This window comes from Triturus cristatus, chromosome 2_1 (genome assembly GCF_964204655.1).
Source record: "Triturus cristatus chromosome 2_1, aTriCri1.1, whole genome shotgun sequence".
Taxonomy (NCBI): domain Eukaryota; kingdom Metazoa; phylum Chordata; class Amphibia; order Caudata; family Salamandridae; genus Triturus; species Triturus cristatus.
Window position 1 is genome coordinate 759,726,648 of NC_140581.1, and position 24,335 is coordinate 759,750,982.

A 24,335-nucleotide genomic window follows, 5' to 3' on the forward strand; every position below is an offset into this window, starting at 1 on the left:
AAAGCAATACTGCAACACCCAAAGTGCATTAGCTGATCACATAAAGGTTCATGGCATGTAACTGTTTTTAATAAATGACAGGAAAAGAGGTGGTCCTCCCACCACGTAGATATCCCGCATTGGTCTTGAAAAGTTGAGTGTTTCGTTATGCAGATTTATATAGCGCAAACTCGACCTGAAAGTATTGGAGCGCTTTACATGAGCACCGGTTACATTACACAAGGACACATTCAGGCACAGGGAGATTAAGTGATTTGCCCAGAATCACAGGTTGTGAACGCGACCCCGTGGCATGAGCCCTGGTTTCCAGGGCCAAAGTCGGCAATCTAGCCGTCTCTCTTTCAGTGTTCCTAAAAGTTCTGAAACTACATTGATGTTGGAGCTACGTATGTATTAACTTGGAAATTTCTTTAAATTCTGTTGTTTCTTATAAATGTTAGTAACTGAATATTAAAATATAAAACAGGCTCCCCAGAAACTAAGAACATTTATAAACGTCAGTGACAGTCTAAAGTTCTACAGTATGTAATATATATTTGTCCAACCATAATCGCTTCAAATTTTCTTAAAATATAATATTGAGTGAATTTGCAACTAGTGTGTCTGTAACTCTAACCTCTAGTATCTGCAGTAGAAATTACCATTCTCATGTGAGTTTAGAGTTTAAGTGTTTCCTATCTTTTATGTAATTCGTGGACTCTGAAGTCCTTATGTATGTAACTGCATCTATTGTAAAACGCTCTGAGACCCTAGGGTAAAGATCGAGCTATATAAAAACTAATAAATAAACGTGGAGTAGCACACCCACTCGCACGCGCCATTTTGAATACATTATTGCAGGAAACCGGGAGCTCCCATTGGACCGTGATGCCTTTTACTATTAGAAATATATATGTGTAACCTGTTCCAAAATGGCCGCTACCTAGACGTTATGCGCCTATGGTTAGTCTATCTAGTGTCGCTATCTGTTTCCATGGATTCTTCAGCGTCGACCTAGCATTCATTAGAGCGGCACTAGACTCCATATTGGAGTGGGGAGTTACCATAGATGCCCCATTCCGTTGTGTGAGGCAGCACCAGCGAAGACGTTGAGGCTCCGAGGAAGAAGATGGCGGAGGTGGAGGATGGCGAGATCTCCGACTCAGATTCGGATATGAAAGTCGCTGTTCCAGCCGTGGTGGTGGAGAGAGATCCGCAAGAACAGGTACTGAATGCTTGAATATCCCACCCGCCGCTTCAGCTACCCGCAGCTTCAGCACAAAGCAGTATTCCATCTCTGTGAGTTTCCCGCCAGCTCCCAAAGAGCCACAGGGCAGGTGGCACGGAGATCCGCTTACTCCGCAGCGCGTGTGTGTTTTGAACGATAGTGTCTCGTCCCATGGGAGACGCCTGCATCTTACGCTAGCACTTTATAGGTGATTGTGTCTCCGTTAGTTTCTACCTATTGCCAGGGCTTCGGTAGACCTACGCCAGGTTGTCACCTGCTGCTTTCTCTGCAGGGGCTTGCGGCCGCCGCTTCTTATCGCAGCGCCAGTTACTACTGCAGTAGGTCAGACGAGTAACCCCTGTCATTCTGTCAGCGCCGAGACATGCACGTGAACCTTAGTGTCTACGGCAATACGCATATGTACTATTTAGAATTCAGCGTCATCCTGGCAACATCTTTAAGGAAGAAAGAGCTTGTAGTTGACGAGTGGCATCCCTGAGGCTGCTAGTTCAGCTTCTCAGCCATGTTCATGTGTAGGCCTGGCGTTAGCCAATTATATATACAAATCATAACAAAATTACTGCTGGATCCCATATGACTGCTGAAAGGGTCTGGTGTCACGAGGGGCGGAGTACTGAAAAGAAGAGCCTGACAGTCCACTTTCACATGACACAGGAAGTGTGCCTGCTCTAAGGCACAATCGTAACCTATCGCAGATCTGTGTTTTTTGTAGCTAGTTTAGTTTATTACTGCGTCTTGTTTCAGGGGTCCGTTTTTTACTTGCAGTTAATAAGTTACAGTACTGGTATAGCACAATGATCTAAACCAACATCAAAGAGCTGCATGCAAACTGCAGGAAATAGGTTTAGGACCTTATTGCATGTTCCTCAATCTTTTGTTTTTCAGAGGTTGCTAAAAACAGTCCATTTGGGTACTAATAAAACCTTAATATTGCAGAATACTCATAACCACGTTGTTGCTTCTTAAGTCTTGACTTTTTCCAGACCAAGCACTCTTTAGTATAGCGCCTAACAGTATGTAGGTCAAAAAGCTCTCTCTTTAGCATTCTTGAAGTGATTATGAGGCGAGTGCCTTTGTTTCTCTTCATTGCGTTGGCTTCTCATTGTTAGGATCAGATAGCTCCCACATTGGATTAGGCTCCAAACAAAAGGAGGGCTGATTACCTTTTAAGTGGAACCTTATGTGTTGGTCTCAGTTGAAAGTGAAAATCCTCCTCATCTCCTGCAGGCACTCGTGAATGTGCCATGAAGCCAGAAGGTTACAATGGGACAAATTCAGCATATTTCACTGGGGTCTGCCCAGATCCACCCCAATAATTGTTGCAGGTTCCCCTTCATATCCTACACTGTATACATACTTATGTGGAGGGGCTTTCAGTCATCCCTCTTCATCTACTGGTCTACTGTATTGTCACTTACATTTTGCTTCCTTCCACCACAGCATGGGACACAAGATTAGCACACTTCAACCACTGGTCTCCCTGATTGTGAGTGACTGAATTCAGCTCTTGCACATCTGTACAATAAGTAGCACTCTTCAGCACTGGTGCAATGTGTGCTTTTACAATTAGAATACATTTTTTGCTTTTAGACAAAGCTGGTTTCCCTGCAGTGCATGGCTTCATAAAGGAAATCACAAACAAAATAAGCATTAAAAGCCGAAGGAACGCAAATAGCCAACACCAGATCCGATATGCTTTGTAAAGTATAGCTCTCAAGAGGCTTCTTCTCATGTAACACAAGCCAGCCCGCTTTCCCTTTTACATTTTGGGACATGTAGTTTTCTTTTTTGTGTGTTAAATGCATCGTCTTATCTGTTCCAGCATGCAGGGTCGTGCTAGATTAGAGGGTAGATTTAACATGTGAGGAAATGTGTTCAATTAAAATACATCTTGAGCTGTTCTGTCAAGAATGTTGCGATTAGGAGACAAAAGGACTAAAACTCCCCTTTTGTCCTCTATGTACTAGAAGATCTAATGATACATTAATATATATGCTGTGCAAAAATTAAAAAACATGCAAACATTATATTATTTACTCTCGGTTTTTGGAAACAATGTACATGTATTAAAATGGCAATTCAGACACAATTCAAGCTTACATACAAAACCCACTCTTTTATTTGGTTTTATAACTATTTCTCATTCCTCATTATTTCATGGTGAAGGTCGCTAGTCCTTATTTCAGTCAATTGGACTGTGAAAGGAAATGAGTGCACAGTATTCATCAACTGGCTTCGGTGGTAAAGAGTAATAGCAACCACCTTCTTCAAGACCCACAGTTAGAAAGCTTTCACACAGAGTTTCCATGTGGCTAATATTATAAAACCACCATATTAAGTTAGGAACATGCCTGAAACCAACATACAATTCACATACAAGCATGATAAAAACAATTGCACACACGCTTAAAACAAAATTTGCTCAGAAAGCACAGCTGTAATGAAATATATGATGTACTTTTGACCACAAAGTACAACCTACTTGGTCATTAAGACCATAACTGTAGCTGTTATCCTAAATGGGTGCTATATCAATTATATACACAGTCAAAGGGTATGTAAACAAAGACCACGATTAGTTATCTGCGCCTAGAGTATGGCAGTTACTATGTTTAAATAATGCCATTGATTTTTCTCCCAATTTTGGAAGTTTCTTTCTAATTGTACAAAAAAAGTTATAATATTATACTGCAGACTTAAAAACCTACAATACTCTAAAAGATCCTAAAGAGGACACCACTATTAGCACACACACAAAAATCAGGGAGTGCAGCTTCCTTAGGTGAGCAAAGAGCTTGATTTTCTTTTTTTACCAATATATACATTCATGTGTTATAATATATGAATGCACTCTATTTTTTCTCTTTTTACCAATAAATAATTTTTTGGGGTTAAACATCAATATATGAATGTACTCTATTTTTAGAGCCAGAAGAATTATGTGCTGCTTACTTTGGAAAACATCACATTGGGCAAATACATTTTCCTTTATCAAAAGAATTCTACCGCAAAGTTTCAAGTAAAGCGCCCCAGGGAAAAATACTATCCAATATGGAGTACTAAGAGTGGTGTCCACTCTAGGATTTTTTTTTAGAGTATTGTATGATTTTAAGTCTATAGTGTAACATTATTTAGTCAGACTGTTTCAAGGTCCATCTATTGTTTACATAGGGGCCTTTCTTCAGCGATGTAACATGCTGTCAGTCTTTTTTGTACTAGTCATGAGCCTCCAAGATTGGTAGATAAATGAATATAATTATTTATCCATGGTAACTGCCATAGTCTAGGTTCAGATGACTTTTAGGGCTTTGTTTGCAGAACATATTGAAGACTATATATAATTGATATATCATCTATTTATGACAGTGCTATAGTTATGGTCTACATGACCAAGTGGGTTGTATTTTAAGGTTAAATGTACAGGATATGAATAAGCTTTACTGTTTTCAGTTTCTATTTTTGCTAAATTCTGGTGCACTTTTTACAGTTATTTCCAGTGATTTCAATACCTTAAACAGTGGTTACACATTTTCATGCCATTAAAAGCAACAGAAACAGTGTTTTCAGGTGCTTATGTAATGTTTTGCTTTTATTACTGCTTGCTTTCTGCACTGATAGTGCATGATATATAGACCGTGTATAAGAGGTCCAAATATATTTTTACAAATCAAACTTCTTGTTGTACTCCATACAATACTTGAGGGAACATGAAAGAAAGGGGGTTGCTTAGATGTAGTAGGAGATGGCGCCAACAAGAAGTGTGCGTATGGTTTGGCTAATGCTATGTTAGACGGAGCAACAGGTGAGGGAGAACCCCTAAAACTCATTTGGAAATAGACCAAAGGTCATACAAACAATTACAACAAGCCTGTGCACACGTATAAAGTATCAAAAACTTCTTTCAATGTAGCATACAGTTGTAAAAGGAATTTAGAAAGGCACATCCGTTCAGTAACATCAGAAAAGAGTAATCGTGATTGATATCTTTTCTTCTTTATTCCTGAACGGTTACCCAGCCAACACGTGTTTTGTCGGGGGAGGTACCCCACGACTTCTTCAGGGCTGAAAAGATGTACAATGGAACATCATGTGTCCTGAAAATACAAACTGGATAATTTGTTACATGTCATGATATTGACGTTTGGTGAGAACCCTAAGTGATAAACACACATCAGCAAATAAGTGACCTTTTAGTACAAATTACATAGTCAATGGTATGTGCTTCACACCATACATCTGAGGAGTAAGCAGTGGTGACACACAACTCATTTAACTTATGATTTACTAGTGTGCCACTGGTTGGTGGGAATGGGATCGCGACACTGTTAGACCAGTAAGTAGAGACAAGAGAGAAAAAAGTAGAGTGAAACAAGAGACGGGAAGAAAAAAAAAAAACTTCTTTCCATAGTGACAGTGTGTGATTGACTACGTTTGGTCATTGTCAGGGAAGCAAAAACCGTCGCTACCCTCAATTTGCATCAGAAAAGATCTCGAGTGACGGTTAAACCCTCCTGCTGTAACGTTTGGACAAATGCCTATTAGAGATTAAGCGCACCATTTCAAGATGGCCGCTTGACTCATCAGAACTATCTAAGTACTGTTTGACGCACGGGATCTCGCGAGATACGAGGTTTCGTGCGTCAGCGAAGAGCGTTCTCATGCGCACTTCAATTTAGTCCTTTGTGAGAGAAGTTGTGTTTTGGGTGCACTCCGTAGAACTTGAGTAAATTCCAGTGTGCGTCACATGCGGTGGCGAATTCTTCCGTAAGCTGCGGAAGAGGGATTGAAGAGTGAAATTCCGAGCTCCAGTATTATGGGAATATTCCCTCACAGTCCGCCTGAGAGCCTTCAGTGAGAGAAGAGATAAATAATTTCCAGGAGTGATAGGAGCAGTAATATTCCAAGAAGAACTTAGCAGCCTTCCTGCTCCGGTGGGAAATCGTCGAGTTTTAGGGAGCTAAAGAATTCGTGTCCAGACTTCCAGAAACAAGTAAGATCAACTGTTAAAGACTAGAACTTCTTGTACTCATTTGCTGAATGTGAAGAGACCACGCTGCCTGGCGTATTCCCCCCCCCCCCTTCGAATCTCCCCGCTTGCGTTCTTCCCTATTCTCTCCTTCCTAACTTTCCTTTTACTTACCTTTTTGCGCGCTTCCCGTTGAAAGCCAAGAATTGCCTGTGGATCACATCACCAGAAGCAGAACTATAGCCCATTAAGACTCTGTGGTCATCCCACCATTCACCAAGAGCAGTGCAGTCCTCGCTAGCAGTAGACCCCCTTGATAATCATTCAGTCAGACTACACAAGGTAAGAGAAAAGAAGGGGAGGCGAAGGAGTAAAGAGACCTGAGGAGAGAATAGGTAAACACCTGACTGAATAATATCTCTTTGTGCATTAGGTTGATAGAAACACATGCCAGAAGTAGTCAGCTGAATCCGAAGAGGAGCTCAAACTCCAGCAAACCTGGGTAGGGAAGGTAACAACAAGGGAGAACTGAAGCAGTCAGGTATTTAGAGTAAATAAGGTTAAGTGATTTCTCCCTCTGTGCATTAGGTACTCCAGACAACAATATCAAGAATAGAAAAAGGAGTCCAGAAAAGCTCGAGTGTCTCTTCTTGTCCCATTCCCCTTTCCCCCTGCCTGGAGCCATTGTATTCTACGGTGCGTTCCGGGAGGTGGGCATTGGGAGCTAGCAGCGTTCTGCCTCCGTGGGAATTCCGACACAGATTCTGACAGTCATGCTGTGCATGAAGAAGAGTGAACATACCAGCCGTTCACAGGGAGATTACTCCCTGGGGGCAGGTGATTGAACATGAATATGTTTAGGTCCGCATGTAGTAAAATACGTGTTATGAACAAACTCTCACTGGGTTTCCACCAATGTGGCTCATGTGGGGTATGTAGGTGGGCATCACTTACTAAAAAAAAGTTTTGACCGGATGGACGAGAGTTTGTGATTAGACAAAATATCAAATGCATTTCTAAATATGTGGTGTACATCGAGTGTAAATGCAAAAAACAGTATGTGGGCAGCGCCAATAGAATGCTAAAAGAACGAATCGGTGAACTTGCCAGGGCACTAAAACAATGCGATGAAAAGTATCCAGTGGCAGTCATGCCATGGACTGCAAAGCACAAGGACCCCTCAAGCAATTCTTGTTTTTTGGGATTGAATCAATCCCACTGAATCAGAGGGGGGCTAACAGGGAGCTGAAACTTCGTCGCACTGAGGAAATTTGGATTATGCGACTCAAAGCGGTAAAATGTGGTTTGAACACTGACCACGAGATGCAATATTTCTTAGGAGATTAAGCTTCTAGATGGGTGGTCTCTTTCACAGGGTGATATGAACTAGTATTATAGTTGTGTTGTCAATTGCACTGTGGGTCATACGTGTGAGATTACCTCGATGCATTACACTAGCCCTTGTCAAGCACCATAACACATGTGCCTTCGATTGTTTATCCCGATTATCTATACTTGTAACATGTGTGAAGTAATTGGGTTCTCCATCATTATATTTTTCTCTTTGTATTCTGCTGATGCACCCACATAAAGCATATGGTCATAAATTGAATGTTGTACACTTAATATAACCATGCCTAAACCGTATGAATTTTTTGCGGTATGCTTAGAGACCGAGATTCGGGTGGTCCTTTCTCTTATTTTCCAAGACACACCTCTACTGTCTGGCCTGCAGTTCTTTGGAAAAATTAAATCACTCCTCACCATAGTACCTTCTTCTTTATGGTGCACAGGTCCTACCTCTGTGATCTCTTCAAAATCTTGAATCGTATTAGTTGTAGTCGATATGGGCTGCCACTACTTCTTGTTGTCCGCTCCTGTCTTAGTATTATACCAAGATGCAAGAGGTACGTTTCTGGTACACTAGGGATTTCTCCTCAGCTCACGCTGTGGTTTTAAGAAACGTCAACTACTTGGAAACCTCTCAGGCTCTGTAAATATATCACATGGGTTTTGTGCCTTCACTCGCGAGTGTTTACGTGTTGTTTAGGATCTATAATATTTGGAGTGTTAATTATTATTAATTATTGGACCTGACTGTGACCAAAAATTTTATGGACTCATTCACTCTGTTGAGTTTTGGAATCAGACTTATTCCAGTTATCGTAAATTGCCACTTGCTCCACGTGTTTGCTGGGACTTATAGTTAGTCTCAACACGCTTGTAGGTACCCTTCCAGGACTCGTATGTTTTTCTTCAAGTTTACTTTCTAGTTTTTTTAAGGTCTCGCCTATTTAGAGACCACGTAGGGTCAGGACATTACTTCCGGGTTATCGAGGAACTGCGGAATGGCGTGTGCAGCGTACCCGGTGTCACAGGTAAGTGCAGATTATGGCGGTTAGTTATTACCGTATCCTAGTTGCCACATGTGGGTATCCCCCTTTTTCTGTTTTTCTGTTCAGATATCCTTACTCGGTATCTGATCTTCTCGGCCATCCACGCTCGCTAGATTCTCAACTGTGCGTTACCCATTCAGGTAACTTCACAAGTACAACCAATGTAGAATTCGGGCATCTGTTTTAGCCACTACCAGCCGTACATGGGGCCGGGTGACTCTTTACACGTTGTGCTCCGATATCGGGTTTTGTTTGTCTGTTATACAATTCTATTACAAATTATTGGCACTCAGTATTTTATATTTGACATGAGGCTGGGTGAAGGTTTACTCTTTGTGCTCCGACATGGGAGTTTTGATCGTCTGGTATATGATATATATTTTTGTACAAACATTTGGCACTCAGTATTTTATCTATGACACATAGGATGCAACCATTATTCTTTAACCTAACATGGTGAGATTTATTTACGTCCCTAGAAACTACTGTAGATTTATTTGCTTACGTATTGTCATTTATCTTCCAGCCCTAATCTGTGCATAACTACTGGCTTCCTAGTTTTAGGTCTCGCCTACGCAGCGTGCAAGCGCTGCTTTGGAGTGACCTTTTGGAATCACTCTGTACTTTCTTGGAAACTCGTGCATGTACTGCACTGTTTCCAATGAGTACTCATGCATGGACAGCGTTTTCCTTGCGGGAGCGAGCAGCGGCGCCATCTGTTTGCAATTATCTTGCCCACCGCTACTTGCTCCCGTAAGGTAAATGCTGTAGATGGGTTTGTTTACCTCACTAGAGTAAGATTCTAGTTGCGTCCCTCCCTCCCGCCTCACCCCACCAGTAACAGTTTGACACTGTCTGGCGCTTTCACTTTCGTTCACAGCCGCACTTTAATGAGCCTGGACAATGGCGGCCGCATGTTTTTCAAACACACCACAGGCATTTGTCCACTGCAGGCAAGGTGTGTTGTAGGACAGCCTCGGCGGTGCGCCCCGGGACGGCAAGGGGCACTGGCTCCTGTTCCTCCGAGCATGGATGAGGCAGGCAGCAGCAGCGCTTCCCCCGCAGCGGCATGGATGAGCGAGGGGGCAGGATCCGGGCGGGTCACTTTACAGGAGCAGTATCCCCAACTTTGCAGCAAAGGGCTCAAAGGAACACACAGCCACTGCTCCGGCAACACTCTGCCTGCTGCAGGAAGCAAGAGGCGTGCGCTGTTTCAATCAGAGCAGCCACAAACATGGAGAGGGGCTCAAGGCCAGCGCAGGTCATAGAGAGCTGTCTGGGGGACAGACTAGGCAAAGGGCGATAGAGTGCAACAAGGCCCACGAGGCTCTGATGGTCCAGCGAATCACAGGCACTTCAAATACTCCCTGTAAAGAAGCACTGCACTAGGAAATGCATGGATAACAAAGTCTCCTTGCGGGTTAGGATGCGATGGAAAATGCGAGCCAGGTTGATTTTATGGTGTTGAAAACCCTCCCCATAAACGAGCGTTCCCCAGGAAGTCTTAAGTCTGCTGTGCAGCATGTGGCCTCCCTCAGTGCGGCCCTGCAGGATCGTGGTTGGTAAAATCAAAGCCCACAAGCTTCTCACCGGTCTCCAGTGGGGTCCCTTGCCGTCCGCCCCACTTCACGGGAGGCTGTCACAGCTCACCGGCCATGGCAGTTGCGCCACATCCTCTCCCTTCTTGGTGTTTTTAACTATTGTAGGCAGGCACAGCACCATTGCACATTATAATAAATCCTTGCACCCTTCTAAAGTCAGATCAACTAATTTCCAGTCTCCAAGCGGACAGTCTACTATTCTTTTAAATGATAGGTTCAGATTTTTGCTAATGAATTCGTTTGCCCGTATCCTTGTTACTCTCCTGTGTTCGATAACGTTTGTTGAAATAAACCGGATAAGGGCTCTCCTGCAACCAATCTTGTCGACCTGTCCCCGCCTCCAAGGCTGTTTCGGCCAGTCACGGCAATTGTGGTGTCCAAACAAGCAGCACTGGCTAGCCCACAGTAAGCAGCCGCAGCCTTTGTTCTACATAAAGCAGAAAACGAGGGAAATATCGAGCAGTGTCCATGGAGCTAACCATGGGGACTATGGCGATATCCCCTCTCTGTATTATGTTTACTTTTACCAGAATTAAGACTTTATTCTCTAAGGGACAGATTTCGTCAGATTTTGTCAGCAGCCAGTGATCAGATTGCTGGCAACAGGTATGGCCGTTGCATTTTTCTCGCAATTTGGGGTTTGGTATCATAGTAAAATGTGCCATAATAAAGAAAAACTGCTCATTTGTACATTTCAAAGCTAAAGCTAGCTTAGCTTTCTGAAAGGTATCGTTAACAGATTGCACAACGTGGCTCTTATTTACACTGCTCATTGTGCACACTTTGCATCTAGCCTGTTTGAGTCCTGTGGTTTGAACTTTGAACTCCCCTTTCGCTGCCTGTAATGTGATCCCGGGGGCTCTCACTGTGGGAGAGCCCAATAGTCGAATGGCCAATGCAGGCCAGCCAGACTCTAGCACTAGCGCAAAAGAAAGGCACAAACATTTTTTGCACAAAAGCAATATTGGTCGCACAGTGTTAGCTGGGGACTGCCCCCTCCCTCTCAACTTTAGCTCTTTGTTCTCTGAGGGACTAAAAGAAATGGCTTCTTGAAATGCTATAGCACCAAAGGTCAGTGAGCACTCTGATTCATTCCGAGTAATTCTGCCCCTTAAGAGTTACAAGAGCTGCTGCAGATCTCGGGTCTTTCACCCAGAGGCCGCACATGCTAAAATAACTGGAACCCCCCCAGAGGAAATAGCAACAGGAATAATCTAGGGAATCTGGACCGGAATTACCAGTGCTGCTGGTAATTCCTCATTTCCATGCAGACCCTCAGGGTTGCACTTGTAAGCAGCTGGTAATTCTTCCCATCTGTGGAGTTACTGTACCCTCAGTGGGGCATCCCCCATGCATTGGACACTCTTAAAGAAGTTTTAGCAGCAAGACTCAGTCACCAGATGTAGAAGTCAAAACCTCATGACCTTGTAAGCTAGGACAATGGATTACATTTTGTGTTGTAAATAGAAACCTTCACTTCAAGTGCAGTAAGCAATCTTAACTGTAATTAACGCCTTTATGAGCCTGTAAAAAAAGAAGGTTTTTCATTATGACTCTGGTTTGCACGTCTTACTTGCTGAAATATAACGGAGGGCTAACTGAGGTGCAGATTTCTTGTAATTGCAATGTCTGCAAACGGGTTTGCGGCGGGATCGGCAAAATAACAATGGAATCGAAATCAAGGCCTAAATATTAAAAGTTCAGAAACGCACATTAAACTCTTTTATCATATTCCCTAGGCTTATGGCATGTTCTAATTTTTTTTTTTTTTTTAGCTTTTTTCGTTTTATTAAAATAACATACAGCCGACTTCGGTATACCATGACTGACTGTGTATTCCACATTGAAGAATAAACGAACAAAGTAATATTCAACATTTACAAGTTCAAAAATACAAAAACATAGTTTTTTTTATAACACATTGTTATTAATTCTACTTAAAAAAAAATTACTTTCTCAATGGTACTTTAGTGACCTGCAGTTCATGAGCCTTAATCCTTGTGAGGGCCACTTATACTTCCATCTTTTTGAGGCCGGTTAAATTGAGGATCATGAAATTGGATAATGCTACCACCCTATTTTTTACAGCTCTTAGAAACACCTGAAGTGAGACATGAATCGCTGTATTGTCATGCTGTATGATAATGCAATTCTAGTTAATGACTGCCCCTGCTTGTGAGCACTATTTCTTTTTTTTAAGATGGGGCACTTGAGACCAGTGCTCCTGGTTTACAGAGCTCTTTTGTAAACAGGGCTGTAAATCTTATTTGTATCTTGCCACATTTGCTGTGCATTCAAAGACCGAGGTCTGTTTTGGCTGCAGCTGCTGCCTCCTCCTCCCTCCCGCTTTTGATAGGCACGGCCTGGCGTCACGGTTCCTGCCTTCCTGTGGCTTCTGCCGGCTGCATCTCAGAGCTCAAAAAGCATTGGCAATGCAATAGGTCTCGCACTTGCAAGAGCTTGAGCTATTGGCATTGTAAACGACAATGCCTTTTATTTAGGTATGAAAACCTGCAAGCGGTGCATAAATACGCACTTTGTACTTATTTTCGTTGCTTACGAGAATCAAGGCTGGCAGTAACCTTGCCTCTTTACTGACAGCCATGCCTCTCGTAAGCAAGGACTATAAGTACAAAGTGCAATAGGTCTCGTATTTGCGAGAGTTTGAGCTATTGGCATTGTAAATGGTAATGCCTTTTATTCATGCGTTTTAAAAACCTGAAAGTGGTGCGTAAAGTGCAAAGTGTGTGTTTATGCACTACTTTCAGGTTTTTAAAACACATAAATAAAAGGCATTGCCATTTGCAATTCCATTAGCTCAAACTCTCGCAAATGCGAGACCTATTGCATTGCAAATGCTTGTTCTTTATGTCAGGACCTTAACGTTCCGTCTGAAGCCACGACTCCTAGCTCCAGTTGACGTCCATCACTAGGACTGTAAATTAGTAGTATCTACTTTTATCACACCAGCTGGGACGGGAGTACAACCGGCAGAGAGGTGAGAGTACTGTCTCACTTTCTCACGACCCACTCTCACTACCTCTATGCCAATGATTGTCTATTCTGACACATTCCTCTGTTCTCTTGTATTCAGATTGTCAGTCTAGCAAGCTTTGCTAGAAGGCAGGACCATTCATTAGGTTCTATACCACCTTATGCATGACTCACCCGGAGTTTTGTTTCATACACATAGGTCACAGCCACTTTGAGTTTTGAACTCATCACAGTTTGTTCATAGCACGTATTTTACTACATGCGGCCCGAACTTATTCATGTTCTATCACCTACCCCCAGGGACTAATCTCCCTCTGATCGGCTGACATGTTCACTCTTCTGCATGCACAGCATGACCATATGTACTCAATCACACACTGTCACTATGGGAAGAAGTTTTTTTCTTTTTCTTCCTGTCTCTTGTTTCACTCTACTTTTTTCTCCCTTGTCCCTACTTACCGGTCTGACAATGTTGCGATCCCATTCCCACCAACCAGTGGCACACTAGTAAATCCTATGTTAAATGAGTCTCGTGTCACAACTGCTTACTCCTCAGATGTACGGTGTGAAGCACATACCATTGACTATGTAATTTGTACTACAAGGGCACTTATTTGCTGATGTGTGTTTATCTTTTAGGGTTCTCACCAAACGTCAATATTATGACATGTAACAAATGATCCAGTTTGTATGTTCCGGATACATGATGTTCTGTTGTACATCTTTTCAGCCCTGAAGAAGTCGCGGGGTACCTCCCCAGACGAAACATATGTTGGTTGGGCGACCGTTCAGGAATAAAAAGAAAAAATAACAATAACTCTTTTCTGATGTTACTGAGCTGATCTGCTTTTCTAAAGTCCTTTTACAACTGTAAAATACATTGAAGGAAGTTTTTGATACTTTATAAGAGTGCACAGACTTGTTGAAACCCTACAATACTTCTTCAGTGATTCTATGGTCATGCACGCTCACTCTTATCTTCCTATGTAAACATTTATCTATGAAAAAGACCTCTCAGCATTGGCACTTGATACAGGCAACGCCAAAATAGCCAGTACATAATTTGCTAACTCTGGCCACTTGGAGAGCTTTCCATGCCAATACCGGTGCACCTGAAGATTGCGATTGGGACCGGTTCTGCAACATATACGTTGAGCGGGTGCATAGGCCCTCTGAGTTATAAAAGTGGTAAAAAATGAAGCAGTACCTTTGAAAGTCCAGCAAAAGTTCCCCTTTCTGCAAGGGATTTAGAACATGTGCAGAGAACCACAGTGAGGTTTCATTGACTTCAAATGCCATGATTGGTAAAGGGACATTTCTTTGCATCATTGCATGCCATTTTTGTGCATTATAAAATTTCCTGAATTGCTCTTCAACATTTCTTTGCTTACCCAGTAGCAAGCATTCTAACATGGAACATGTTGCAGTGCCAAAGTCACTAAAGGTGTCGCCCAGCCTACTCTCAAGGAGATGGTTCACATCCTATTTCAATTGTTAGAAATGGGGGTCTCTAGTTTGCAGAGGTAGATACCTTTGTCCCATTAGGGACCCTTGCTTCTAGTCCGGGTAAGGGGGGGATACACTTCTAAAATAATCCCTGCTCACCCCATTGGTAGCTTGGCACAAGCAGACAGGCTTATCTCAGAGGCAATGTGTAAAGCATTTGTGAACACATACAGTAATACAGTGAAAACACTACAAACGGACACCACACCAGTTTAGAAAAATAAGTAATCTTTATCTAAACCAAAACAAGACCGAACAACAAAACCCCACAATACTGTAACAAAGATATGACTTTCAAATGGTAGAAATAGTTCAGTTCAAAGCAACTTGCAGATGCGACAATTTTCACACAAAGTACCTTGGCTGCGTCAAGCAAACAAACAAAACAGGTCGCAGAGAACGTGATGCGTCGGTTCCTTGCTCCCGGAAAGGTGAAGCGTCAGTTCCTTGCTGCTGCGCAGGGGAGGTGATGCGTTGGTTTCTTACTGCGTGGGGAGGTGATGCATCTTTCTTACTGCATCCCCCAACGATGCAACAGACTTGGTGCCTCGATGAGATGCGACTATGAGTTCAGTGGAGCTGGTGGTGAAGTCTTTGTGTCCCCGAGACTTCAGAACAGGAGGCCAACTCCGCTTCAAGCCCTTGAAGATCTTCTTCAAGCAGGTGACACAGCAAAATCCTTTCCTCCTTTCCTTGGCAGCAAGTAACCACTGCAGGCCAACCCCATACAGCAAACACGGGCAGTATTCCTCCTCAGCTTCTCCGGCTCTTCTCCTTGGCAGAGGTCCCTCTTGAGTCCCAGAAATGATCTAAAGTTCTGGGGTCAGGGCCCCAATATTTATACAGCAAAATCTTGCTTTCTCTGGTGGCAGAGAACTCCTGTGCTCAGTCCAAACCACTTCTGTCCTCTCTGGTGCAGCTTCCTGGCAGAAGGTGGAGACAGCATTGTCCTTAGCAGACCAGGCCCATTCAGATGAAAGGAAATATCCTCCCCTACTCTAAAAGCAGCCCAGATCTATTCAGCCCAGCCCTGACTCATCAGGCTCTCTGGAGCCACTGCTCCTCCCCAGCCCCTGTCACCCAACAGCCAGACATGCAATCCACAAACCTAGCAGAGGCACACCGGATGGCTAAGCAAGAAAATACCTACTTTGTAAAAGTGGCATTTCCAAACACAGAATGTAAGAAGCATTTGTAATGCAATCTGTCTGGCCTTTGGGACCTTATAGTATTAAGCTATGCAGCACATTAGCCTGGGTGCTGAAACATCTTCTGTTCTTTAACATGGAGGGAAGGTGAGCACCAAACTACGTGACACACCAGGTATGGGAACACATGGAGAGAAATATTGCCTTTCAGAGGGGAATGGTATAGTCCAAAGCTCTGTTTTTAATATAAAATCAGGGCCTCCGGTGGTCATATCACTGATAATGCAAGATTTGAAAATATTATTGTCTACGTGTGCTCGTGGAAGACAATTTCTATGGATTGTGATCTAGAGAATGCTGAAGTGATACTGGTATTATACTGACCGCTACTGGTCGGTTATTACCAAGACAGTTGAATAGAGGCAGTTGAACAGAAAAAAAGTCCCTAAGCGGAAGCAGACAATCCTAGGACTGATCTCCAGAGCCCACAAAGTACATACACATGTAGGCATATACTAAAGTATATACAAGAGGTCTTGAATGCACGACTAAAAACACCCTCACTAAAAGATGTATTTTAACATTCTGAGTGCAGGCATATCAAACTTTATTTTCCTACCTTGTTACCAGTGGTAGTTATGTTTATCAGATGTTCTAAACAAACTCCACATTCTGTTCTATGGCAACAGGTTGCCTTGCAATAGTGAAAAAACAAAATTACCAGTAATTCACTATCAGGATATGCCACACACACCAGGGCATGTCCTACCTTTCACATACATTGCAGCCTGCCCACAGGGGTACCTTGGACCTACCTTAGGGGTGAATAATATGTAAGAAAAGGGAAGATTAAGGCCTAGCATGTGGGTGCACTTGCCAAGTCGACATGGCAGTACCAGACTGCACACAGGCTCTGCAATGGCAGGCCAGAGTTACCTTTACAGGCTGCTTATGTGGGTACGCGCAGCCAGTGCTGCAGCCCACTAGCAGCATTTGATTTACAGGCCCTGAGCACATACTGTGCACTGTACTAGGGACTGACTAGTAAATCAAATCCGCCAATCATGGAAACACCAATCCATAACAATTTACAAAGGGATCGCTTGCACTTTGGCCCTGAACAGCAGTGACAAAGTGCCCAAAGCATCTAGACCAGCAAAACGGAGTCCAACACAGAGCAAAAACACAGGAGGCAAAGGCAAAATATGCAGGGGAGACCCGCACCAATGGTGCTAGGTCTAATACCAATTAAGCTGAACACTTGGCAGACAAGGGGTTTTTCACTGATTTTAATATGTCCATTACAGCAGTCATGTTTTCCTGTAAAATCCAAGAATGTAGTAAAGTGTACTTTTTTCACATCACTATCAGTATGCGACCGAAGATCCTCACATTTCTTGTCTTTGGCATGATCACCAAGCAAAAATTCTGTAAACGGTTACCACATAGATAATCTAGCATTCACGGCCTCTAGGACCGAGAACTTCCTGTAAAAGACACAGTTGGGATGACTCTTTATTTGACACACAGCCTAAAATGAGAAATATTTGCATGTTAGTTCCGGCGCATAATGAAACGGTGCACCAGAATGGACTACAAAGTCAATAGCATTCTTCATTAACTCTGAAGATTGTACAGATGCTTTTCAGCATACCATCTAGCAAGTGGCAAGGATCTCTTATAGGGAAGTACTTCAGCTCGGGTATTGATTTTGACAGGCCATCACCCAACTTTTTCATATATGTAGCTGAATCACTGCAAATACAAAAAAATATCACTCTAATCTTTGTTGAACTTGGTGAGAACTTTTTGCAGAAGCATTCCAATTGATACTGCGTTCCATGTTTTCCAAAAGTCTGGGGTCATGTTTTCTCCACTATCCCATATGCTTGGTGACAAAACTCTTCATATATACCTGTTACTGCATTTTTCATTGAATGTTTAAAGCCTGTGGTGTCTGGCAATTCAACTATTATCAATAATGACATTCTATAAAAGGGGGCTGATGTAGCAACATTTTACCTATTCTCTGTAGGTAAATGTGATGTTACGTATTGGGAAATGTTCTTATGAAACTAGCCATTTATCTATCAGTGAATCAAGCATAGTCAAAATATCAAATGATTTTGATACTTCCTGTTTCTCTACAGTTTATAAAATAATTAAATAAGACTTAAACATTCTTCTAAACTCTGCATATTTAAACCAAGACCACAAAACTGGAAAAAGGAAGAAGGAACAATATTTTAGTGACACCCCTAAACAACAAAACTCAAGCAGAAAAATGTTAGCCCAGTCCTTCCTGCTGCTACCTTGTATAACAAAGTTACATTGCACCGGCCTCTTCAAGAAGAAATACAAATTACTGTTTCACTCTGTGTTTACATGTTTACACTGGTGAGTAAAATGCCCTTTCTGTGTGGTTTTATCAGTTACTATGGGTAAGGATTTTCTTAGACTGGCTATTCCCCACACTCCTCTCCCCCCCAAAAAAAAAAGTATTATACAGCTGAATATGATGGGTATACGAATGGCAGAAATGAGCTTTTCAAAGAGGCAGAGGAGTTGGAAAGAGATTCATATATTTCGAGCTCCACCTGCTTAAAAGGAAGATGTTAAATATGTAGGAAATCCACCTTTTATCTGTGGGCAGCCTTACTTTTTGCCTTTTGCTGGACCATGTTTTTCTGCTGGCATTAGACCTCTGTACTTTAACCCTGCTAACCAGTGGTAAAGTACATGTGCTCCCCCTTTAAATATCCTCAAATTGTCATATTCCTAATTGGTATATTTAAATTGCTTATAAGTCCCAAGTATATGATACAAAGTATAGCCAGGGTCTGCAAGTTAACTGTCACTAGTAAACTGCAGCACTCATTGTGCCATTCTCTACAGTGATAGTGTAAAACATGTCTTCGGGCCTATTGGTGTATCCTGACTGTAGCAATGTGTAAACTGCAATTTGACCTGTCATGCCGTTTTTGACAGGAGAAAACCTCCCTTTGAAAGTATTAATAAATCACCCCTGTGTTGCTCATGTCACCCACAAGGCAGGGTGCATGGTATTGAAATTTAGGACATGAAGTGTATCCTTATAGAGTCTACCACCCAAAAGCTATTTTTCACTGTGGCGGGCTTAGCTGTTCTAAGCAGAAAACCAGAGTAGCGCTTAAAAATCCTAATTTTGTACTTTGTGAATTTGAATAACTAGAAAAGTAATTACACAATTTTTTGTAAAAAAAAAAAAATTCAATTCAATTCAGTGGTCAGATGTTTAATTCATATTAAGGTAAAGCAACTTATAGAAAGTTACCTTTTTCCTGCCTGAAGTTCATAGAGGCTAAATTTGCATTTGCTGTCCCACTTCTGATACCAGTAGTAGGGATTTGAAGAGGTTTCAAAGTACCTCCTAGTAGAAAACACTATGGTGCCATGAATGGGCAGAGATGCCTGACAGACTATGCAGGGTAGCGTTACATTAAACATAACCTGCGTATTGATAATGTGCACGTTCACTGAGAAGGTTATCTTGGCCTAGTATAATAGCTGAATATTGTTCTCCAACTCAATGGTGCTCATTTAATCGTGCTCGGAAGGATGAAAGTTTGAATGGACCCTCTGGGATTTGAACCTCTGACCATGAGGTCGGACACATGTCGCTACCGTGGATGCATTCGTCCACTAAACCACCAGACCTGGGCAGACTCATTAGTGTTCAAACCTGCTTGACAGGTCTCTTGGGTTTACATAACACTCTGGGGCACACTTGAAAGAAGGGAAACAGGATGCCAAAACAGTTATTGTGTGATTGCTGTCTTGTTTGTTGTACCAGACTTGTGTCTTTTTGGTTTATTGTATGTACAGTGACTGCTCCAAAATTGATTTTTAGTGCTAGGTGTGTGAGGACACTAGATATACCATAATGTGTGCGTGCCACTCGCACTCACCCCTTCACCCCCTCAGAGCCCAAGTTGAGTGTGGCTGAAGACATGCCAAAGTTTGTCCCTGGGAACTTTTACTCCATTAGTCATAGTGTGCCAGGAGTCATTTCTACTTCATAAGCTTGTGCCAGCCATAAGTGGCATCGATAGACAACCACTGCAGAGCAGTCCTGGACCTGAGGAAGTACAGAAGTGGACTGGACCTGCTGTCTGTGACCTGAAAGGAGCCCTAAAGGTCTGGACATGCTCCCTCTGGTACCTAGGACAAAGAAAAGGCTTTAAAGGGTCAAAGTCACAAGAGGCCTCTTCTTGCAAGTACCCAACTGACCAGTTGCAACTAGACTTGGACTGGACTCTGCTGCCGGCCTCTACCGGGGACCATGCGATCTATTGGGTGCCTCATCTGAGAAGTGTACTCCTGTGCTGGATTGGGACTTGAAGGAATCAGTCCGAAGGTAAAATGTTTGACCAAGATGAACATGGTTAGTGTATCCGACCTGCACTTTTTTGCGGTTGGCCTCAAACTGCACTTTGATTCCAGTCTACAGCGGCCATTGACTATTATTGGCACTTTGTGCTTCTTTGCGGTATTACTACTTAAAACTTTAAAAAGTCATATTGCCAGTTCCCCATATTAGAATTGTTGCCATTTTATTTATTATTTTCTATATTTTCTTCATTGTTAAGGATTTTTCTTGTGTTGCAATTTGACTTTATTACAGGTTTGGTACTGCATAAATACAACATAGTTGTGAAGTTAAGCCTCTCAGCTCTGTGCTGTAGCTACTAGGGGATTGAGTTTCAGTTAACTTAGTGTCTACAGTCGTTTAGCCTGAATGATTGTGATTTTTACTTGAGATGGGTAGTTATCTCTCTCAACTAATACTCCAATTTCTTACAAAATAGATGAAGGTGGGACAAATGGGGAGGATGCTGAGAAGAAAAGGGTCAAAGCCTTCGAGTTGAATGGTTTAATAAAAAGTAGTGTTTACCTGACCATCCCGCCAACGCCTTAAGACATTCAGACAGGAGCTAGCGAAAGGTGTCCATGAAAGAATGACAAGCAAAACATTTTAATTATCGTCTTAATCAATATATACATTAAACTCAGAAGACGAACTGATGGGTTGTGATAAGTGCTAATTGACTCCTGATTACGTTTACTCTAATCCTGGATAGCCTTGTCCTGCTTGTTACTAAGCGCTGTCATTAGTGCCTGCTGACACTGCCTGTTCATTAGCTTAGAGCAGCTCGACAATTTAAGTCTCTTTGGTTTTAGTTGAAGTGAAATTCAATTTTCTTAATACAGACAAGCATTTTAAGGCTTTCAAAATCTAACCATGTATGGCATATTAAATAATGCTTCCAGAATGCACTTCCATTAAATCCAAATAGATGCAGAAGACTGGAAGCATACTTGGTGATTGTTTCAAAATAAAATATACCCAAATAATGTGTGCAATTTGAAAAAGAAAAGCAGACCACAGAATCCATACTTTTCGTCAACTTTAATCAATTCCATTTTCACATGGGCGAATATGCATGTGTATGTTTGAAAATCTGCTGAGCAAATGCAAAATCATCAGTTCAAAGTGTGTATTTTTTTCTCTTTAGGGTGAGTAAATTCCCCACCCCCAATTTTGAAGTCCTCCCCTACACACTATTTGTTTCTGCGGGTGTGATCCATGCCCATCCTACCCACTCTCCCCTGGAAAAGTTTTTTTTTTTTTTTTTTTAAGTGTGCCATTGACAGAAATATGTCTCCACTTTTCCGGAGCGGGCAGTGGCTGGAGAGGAGATGGTAAATACCTTTAAATAGGTAAGTTTGAGTGTTTACAGACATATGGCATTACAAAAGTCTGTGAGTAAATCATTTTATGAGTGCAAAACTAATGTTTGCACTCACTTAGTTCACTGGTTGCTGCAAAGTGGCAAGAGCACTTTTCAACCTAAAGGGCATTACTTAAAACTAGAATAACCCTGCTGAAGTAGAACATGCAGTCTTCTGTTGCATTAGGTGCTAAAACAGTCCACCAGTAAGCACTGCCCAAATGAATGGTGCTCAAGTACTTTGCAGTACCCAGCCAGTGTACGAGCTCTTTACTCTGGGGACTTGATGTGCATATGTTGTAGTGACTTCATGATGGGCCCTATAGTCTATACAAAAGCAGTAGTCTGAAATTTTGCTTGAGCAACAACACCCTGGCACAAGGACTAAGATCTCTTAATCCCTTCCAAATACAAAATTCTTGCCACTTCTGCTGTAATGCATTCTTGACTTTGTCAGACTAGCAATTAGTTATGCGAGGATCCGATCTGGAAAGCAGCAGAGGTCTGTCAGGAAAGCGGAATTCAAACAGTAGTGATGTCTCAGAAGGGTGACGTCAGACGCTGCAACTCCGAGAGCCGAACCGAGCAGTGAGGGAGAGGAGAGGAGGGGAGGGGAGGGGGCATCCCGGCCCTCCAGACCCAGCGGCAGGACCTGGACCTCGCAAGGAGATGAACCGGAAAGGTGCGGGAGCCCAGCCGCCCTGCTGCACTGGGAGCCCCGTGGGGAGCTGTTTTGAGCCGCGCTCGGCACTGGACGATGACTTGCTCTTGACGCCCTGGTCCCCTGCGGTGAGTGTGATGAGCGGCGTGACCGTTAACAGAGGGTGACAGCGGGGGGTGATTTAAGGTCATCTTGAGGCACGCAGCGCCTAATAACCCTCAGCTCTTGTAAGCTCTTCTAAGCATCTGCAGCCGTTTCTTGGCACAGTATTGTGGCGCAATTGGTAAATTGCGGCTGCTTTAACAGCCCGCTTCTCTGGGTCACAACAATATTAAAACACTACGAATGGTCTCAATTTCTGCAAACGTAAGACCGCATTTATGGTCGGTTAGTGAAAGTCCAGGAGGTAGGAGACTTGCAGGCTGCTGATTATAAGGAGCAAATCCTCAAGTACAGTTATCCTTTGGTTCTGAACCTCAGTCGCCGTCGCAGCAGAAGTTCCAGGAAGCCCAGCCGCCCCAAGAGAGTTCCCGTTGACAGCCCTATGGAGGCAGCTCGTGGGGGCCAGGGGCACCCTGATTCTGCCCTATTATTGTTTTCTCTGCAAGTCAGTCTTTCACCCAGCCTCGTTATTTCAGCAGTTTTAGTACAAAGCAAAACATACAGCCAACAGGCAAAATACATTCAACCTCAGCATGTGCTGTCTCACCCGACCTTGAAGGGGCTGTTTAGCGCAGTTGGTGGGAACAAGGAACGCACAAGGAAGAGAGCGTAAAGAAAGGGTAACTAAATCCTAATACCCTGCCCACCCGGGAGCTGAAGAAGAATGCTCAAAAGGAAACCAAACTGTCAAAAGGGGCTGGAAGCAGATGAGAGCACGCCCATACGTTCCACAATAAGGATCACAAGAAGCGCGTCCCAGCTCCTCAATCAGGAGCTGAAAACAGTGAGCTCTCCCCAACAAGGTCCTATTACTTATTATTTCCAAGCATCAGGTAGCCCATCACCCCTGGACAAGTCCTCTGAAAGGGTCGAGCCCTAAGTAGTTCAGTACATTCGCTGGTGGAAGTGCAACATCCAGAATTGCAAAGAGCATCAGGCCCATGAAATGCAGAGTTGGGGATGATTTTTTAGTAGCTGTGAATCGACAAAGCTGTTGAAGGCTTTGTGTGCTGGCTGGACTTGTAATTAAAAAGAGTTGTGGAATGTAAGCCAGAAATTTTGCATTTTCTATCTTGAGAGTGCAGAGTTGTTAATTAGTTATTGAAGATACTTCCACCATGTCCTACCCAGTCTCATCTGTTCCATGAGTGGCTATGTGAAACCAGGCAAGTATATTCGAAATAGTTCAAGTTTGGCAGCATACTTTGGGAATAACCGTTCAGATTAGGCTTGCCGAATAAGAAGCAAAAAGGAGGCCGTAATAGTGGAGGTGGGCTGTCTATATTGTTTCTCTGTGGTCATCTGCTGTCAGCTGCCTTGCATTCAGATTTCAAACAAATATCGATCGCTATACAAGAGTCACCCTAATGACAGGTGCACCAGAGATGGTCACAATAACACTCTGCAATAGTTTTGATGTTTGTGATCACTATTGCAATCACAACTCGGAAATTGTGAACTTTATCCTTCATTAAAACAATTCAACCCAAAAGAGGCAATTACCGTAACTTACAGTAGACTTCTCGTTAAGTGGTAGTCTAGGAGATGTGCAGTTAGCTGAATATAAAAGACCGATCATGTGACAATAACTGGGGGCGTGGCCAAGCCGGCTATGAGTGCAGACTTGCTCTGCTGAGGCTCCGCGATCGGACCAGCATATTGTTTCCCGTCGCCGTTTTGGGCTGCTAAGGCGCCATCCAAGTGTCGGACTGCAAGCTGCACCTGATGGTTCCCCCAAGTCCCAATAACTGGGGGCATTCTCGGCAGAAAACCGAAGAAAACGGAACTCAGGCTTTTGGTGGCAAGATGGCGTCTGCCTGCTCCTGACTGCAGGCCCGAGTGATGGAGCCTACGACGGGCATTGCTGGCAGCGACGAGAACCAGCACGCCACTACAACCGCT

General features: G+C 43.0%; 1 protein-coding gene across 1 annotated transcript in view; it reads left to right on the forward strand.

Moving 5' to 3' along the window:
- Positions 1-856: 856 nt before the first annotated feature.
- Positions 857-24,335, forward strand: part of PHAX (phosphorylated adaptor for RNA export) — an 83,668-nt gene continuing 60,189 nt past the window's right edge. The window contains exon 1 of the mRNA XM_085632695.1: positions 857-1,204. Coding sequence (XP_085488821.1) covers positions 1,109-1,204 — 96 coding nt within the window. The 5' untranslated portion in view covers positions 857-1,108. The remainder of the gene's footprint in view (positions 1,205-24,335) is intronic.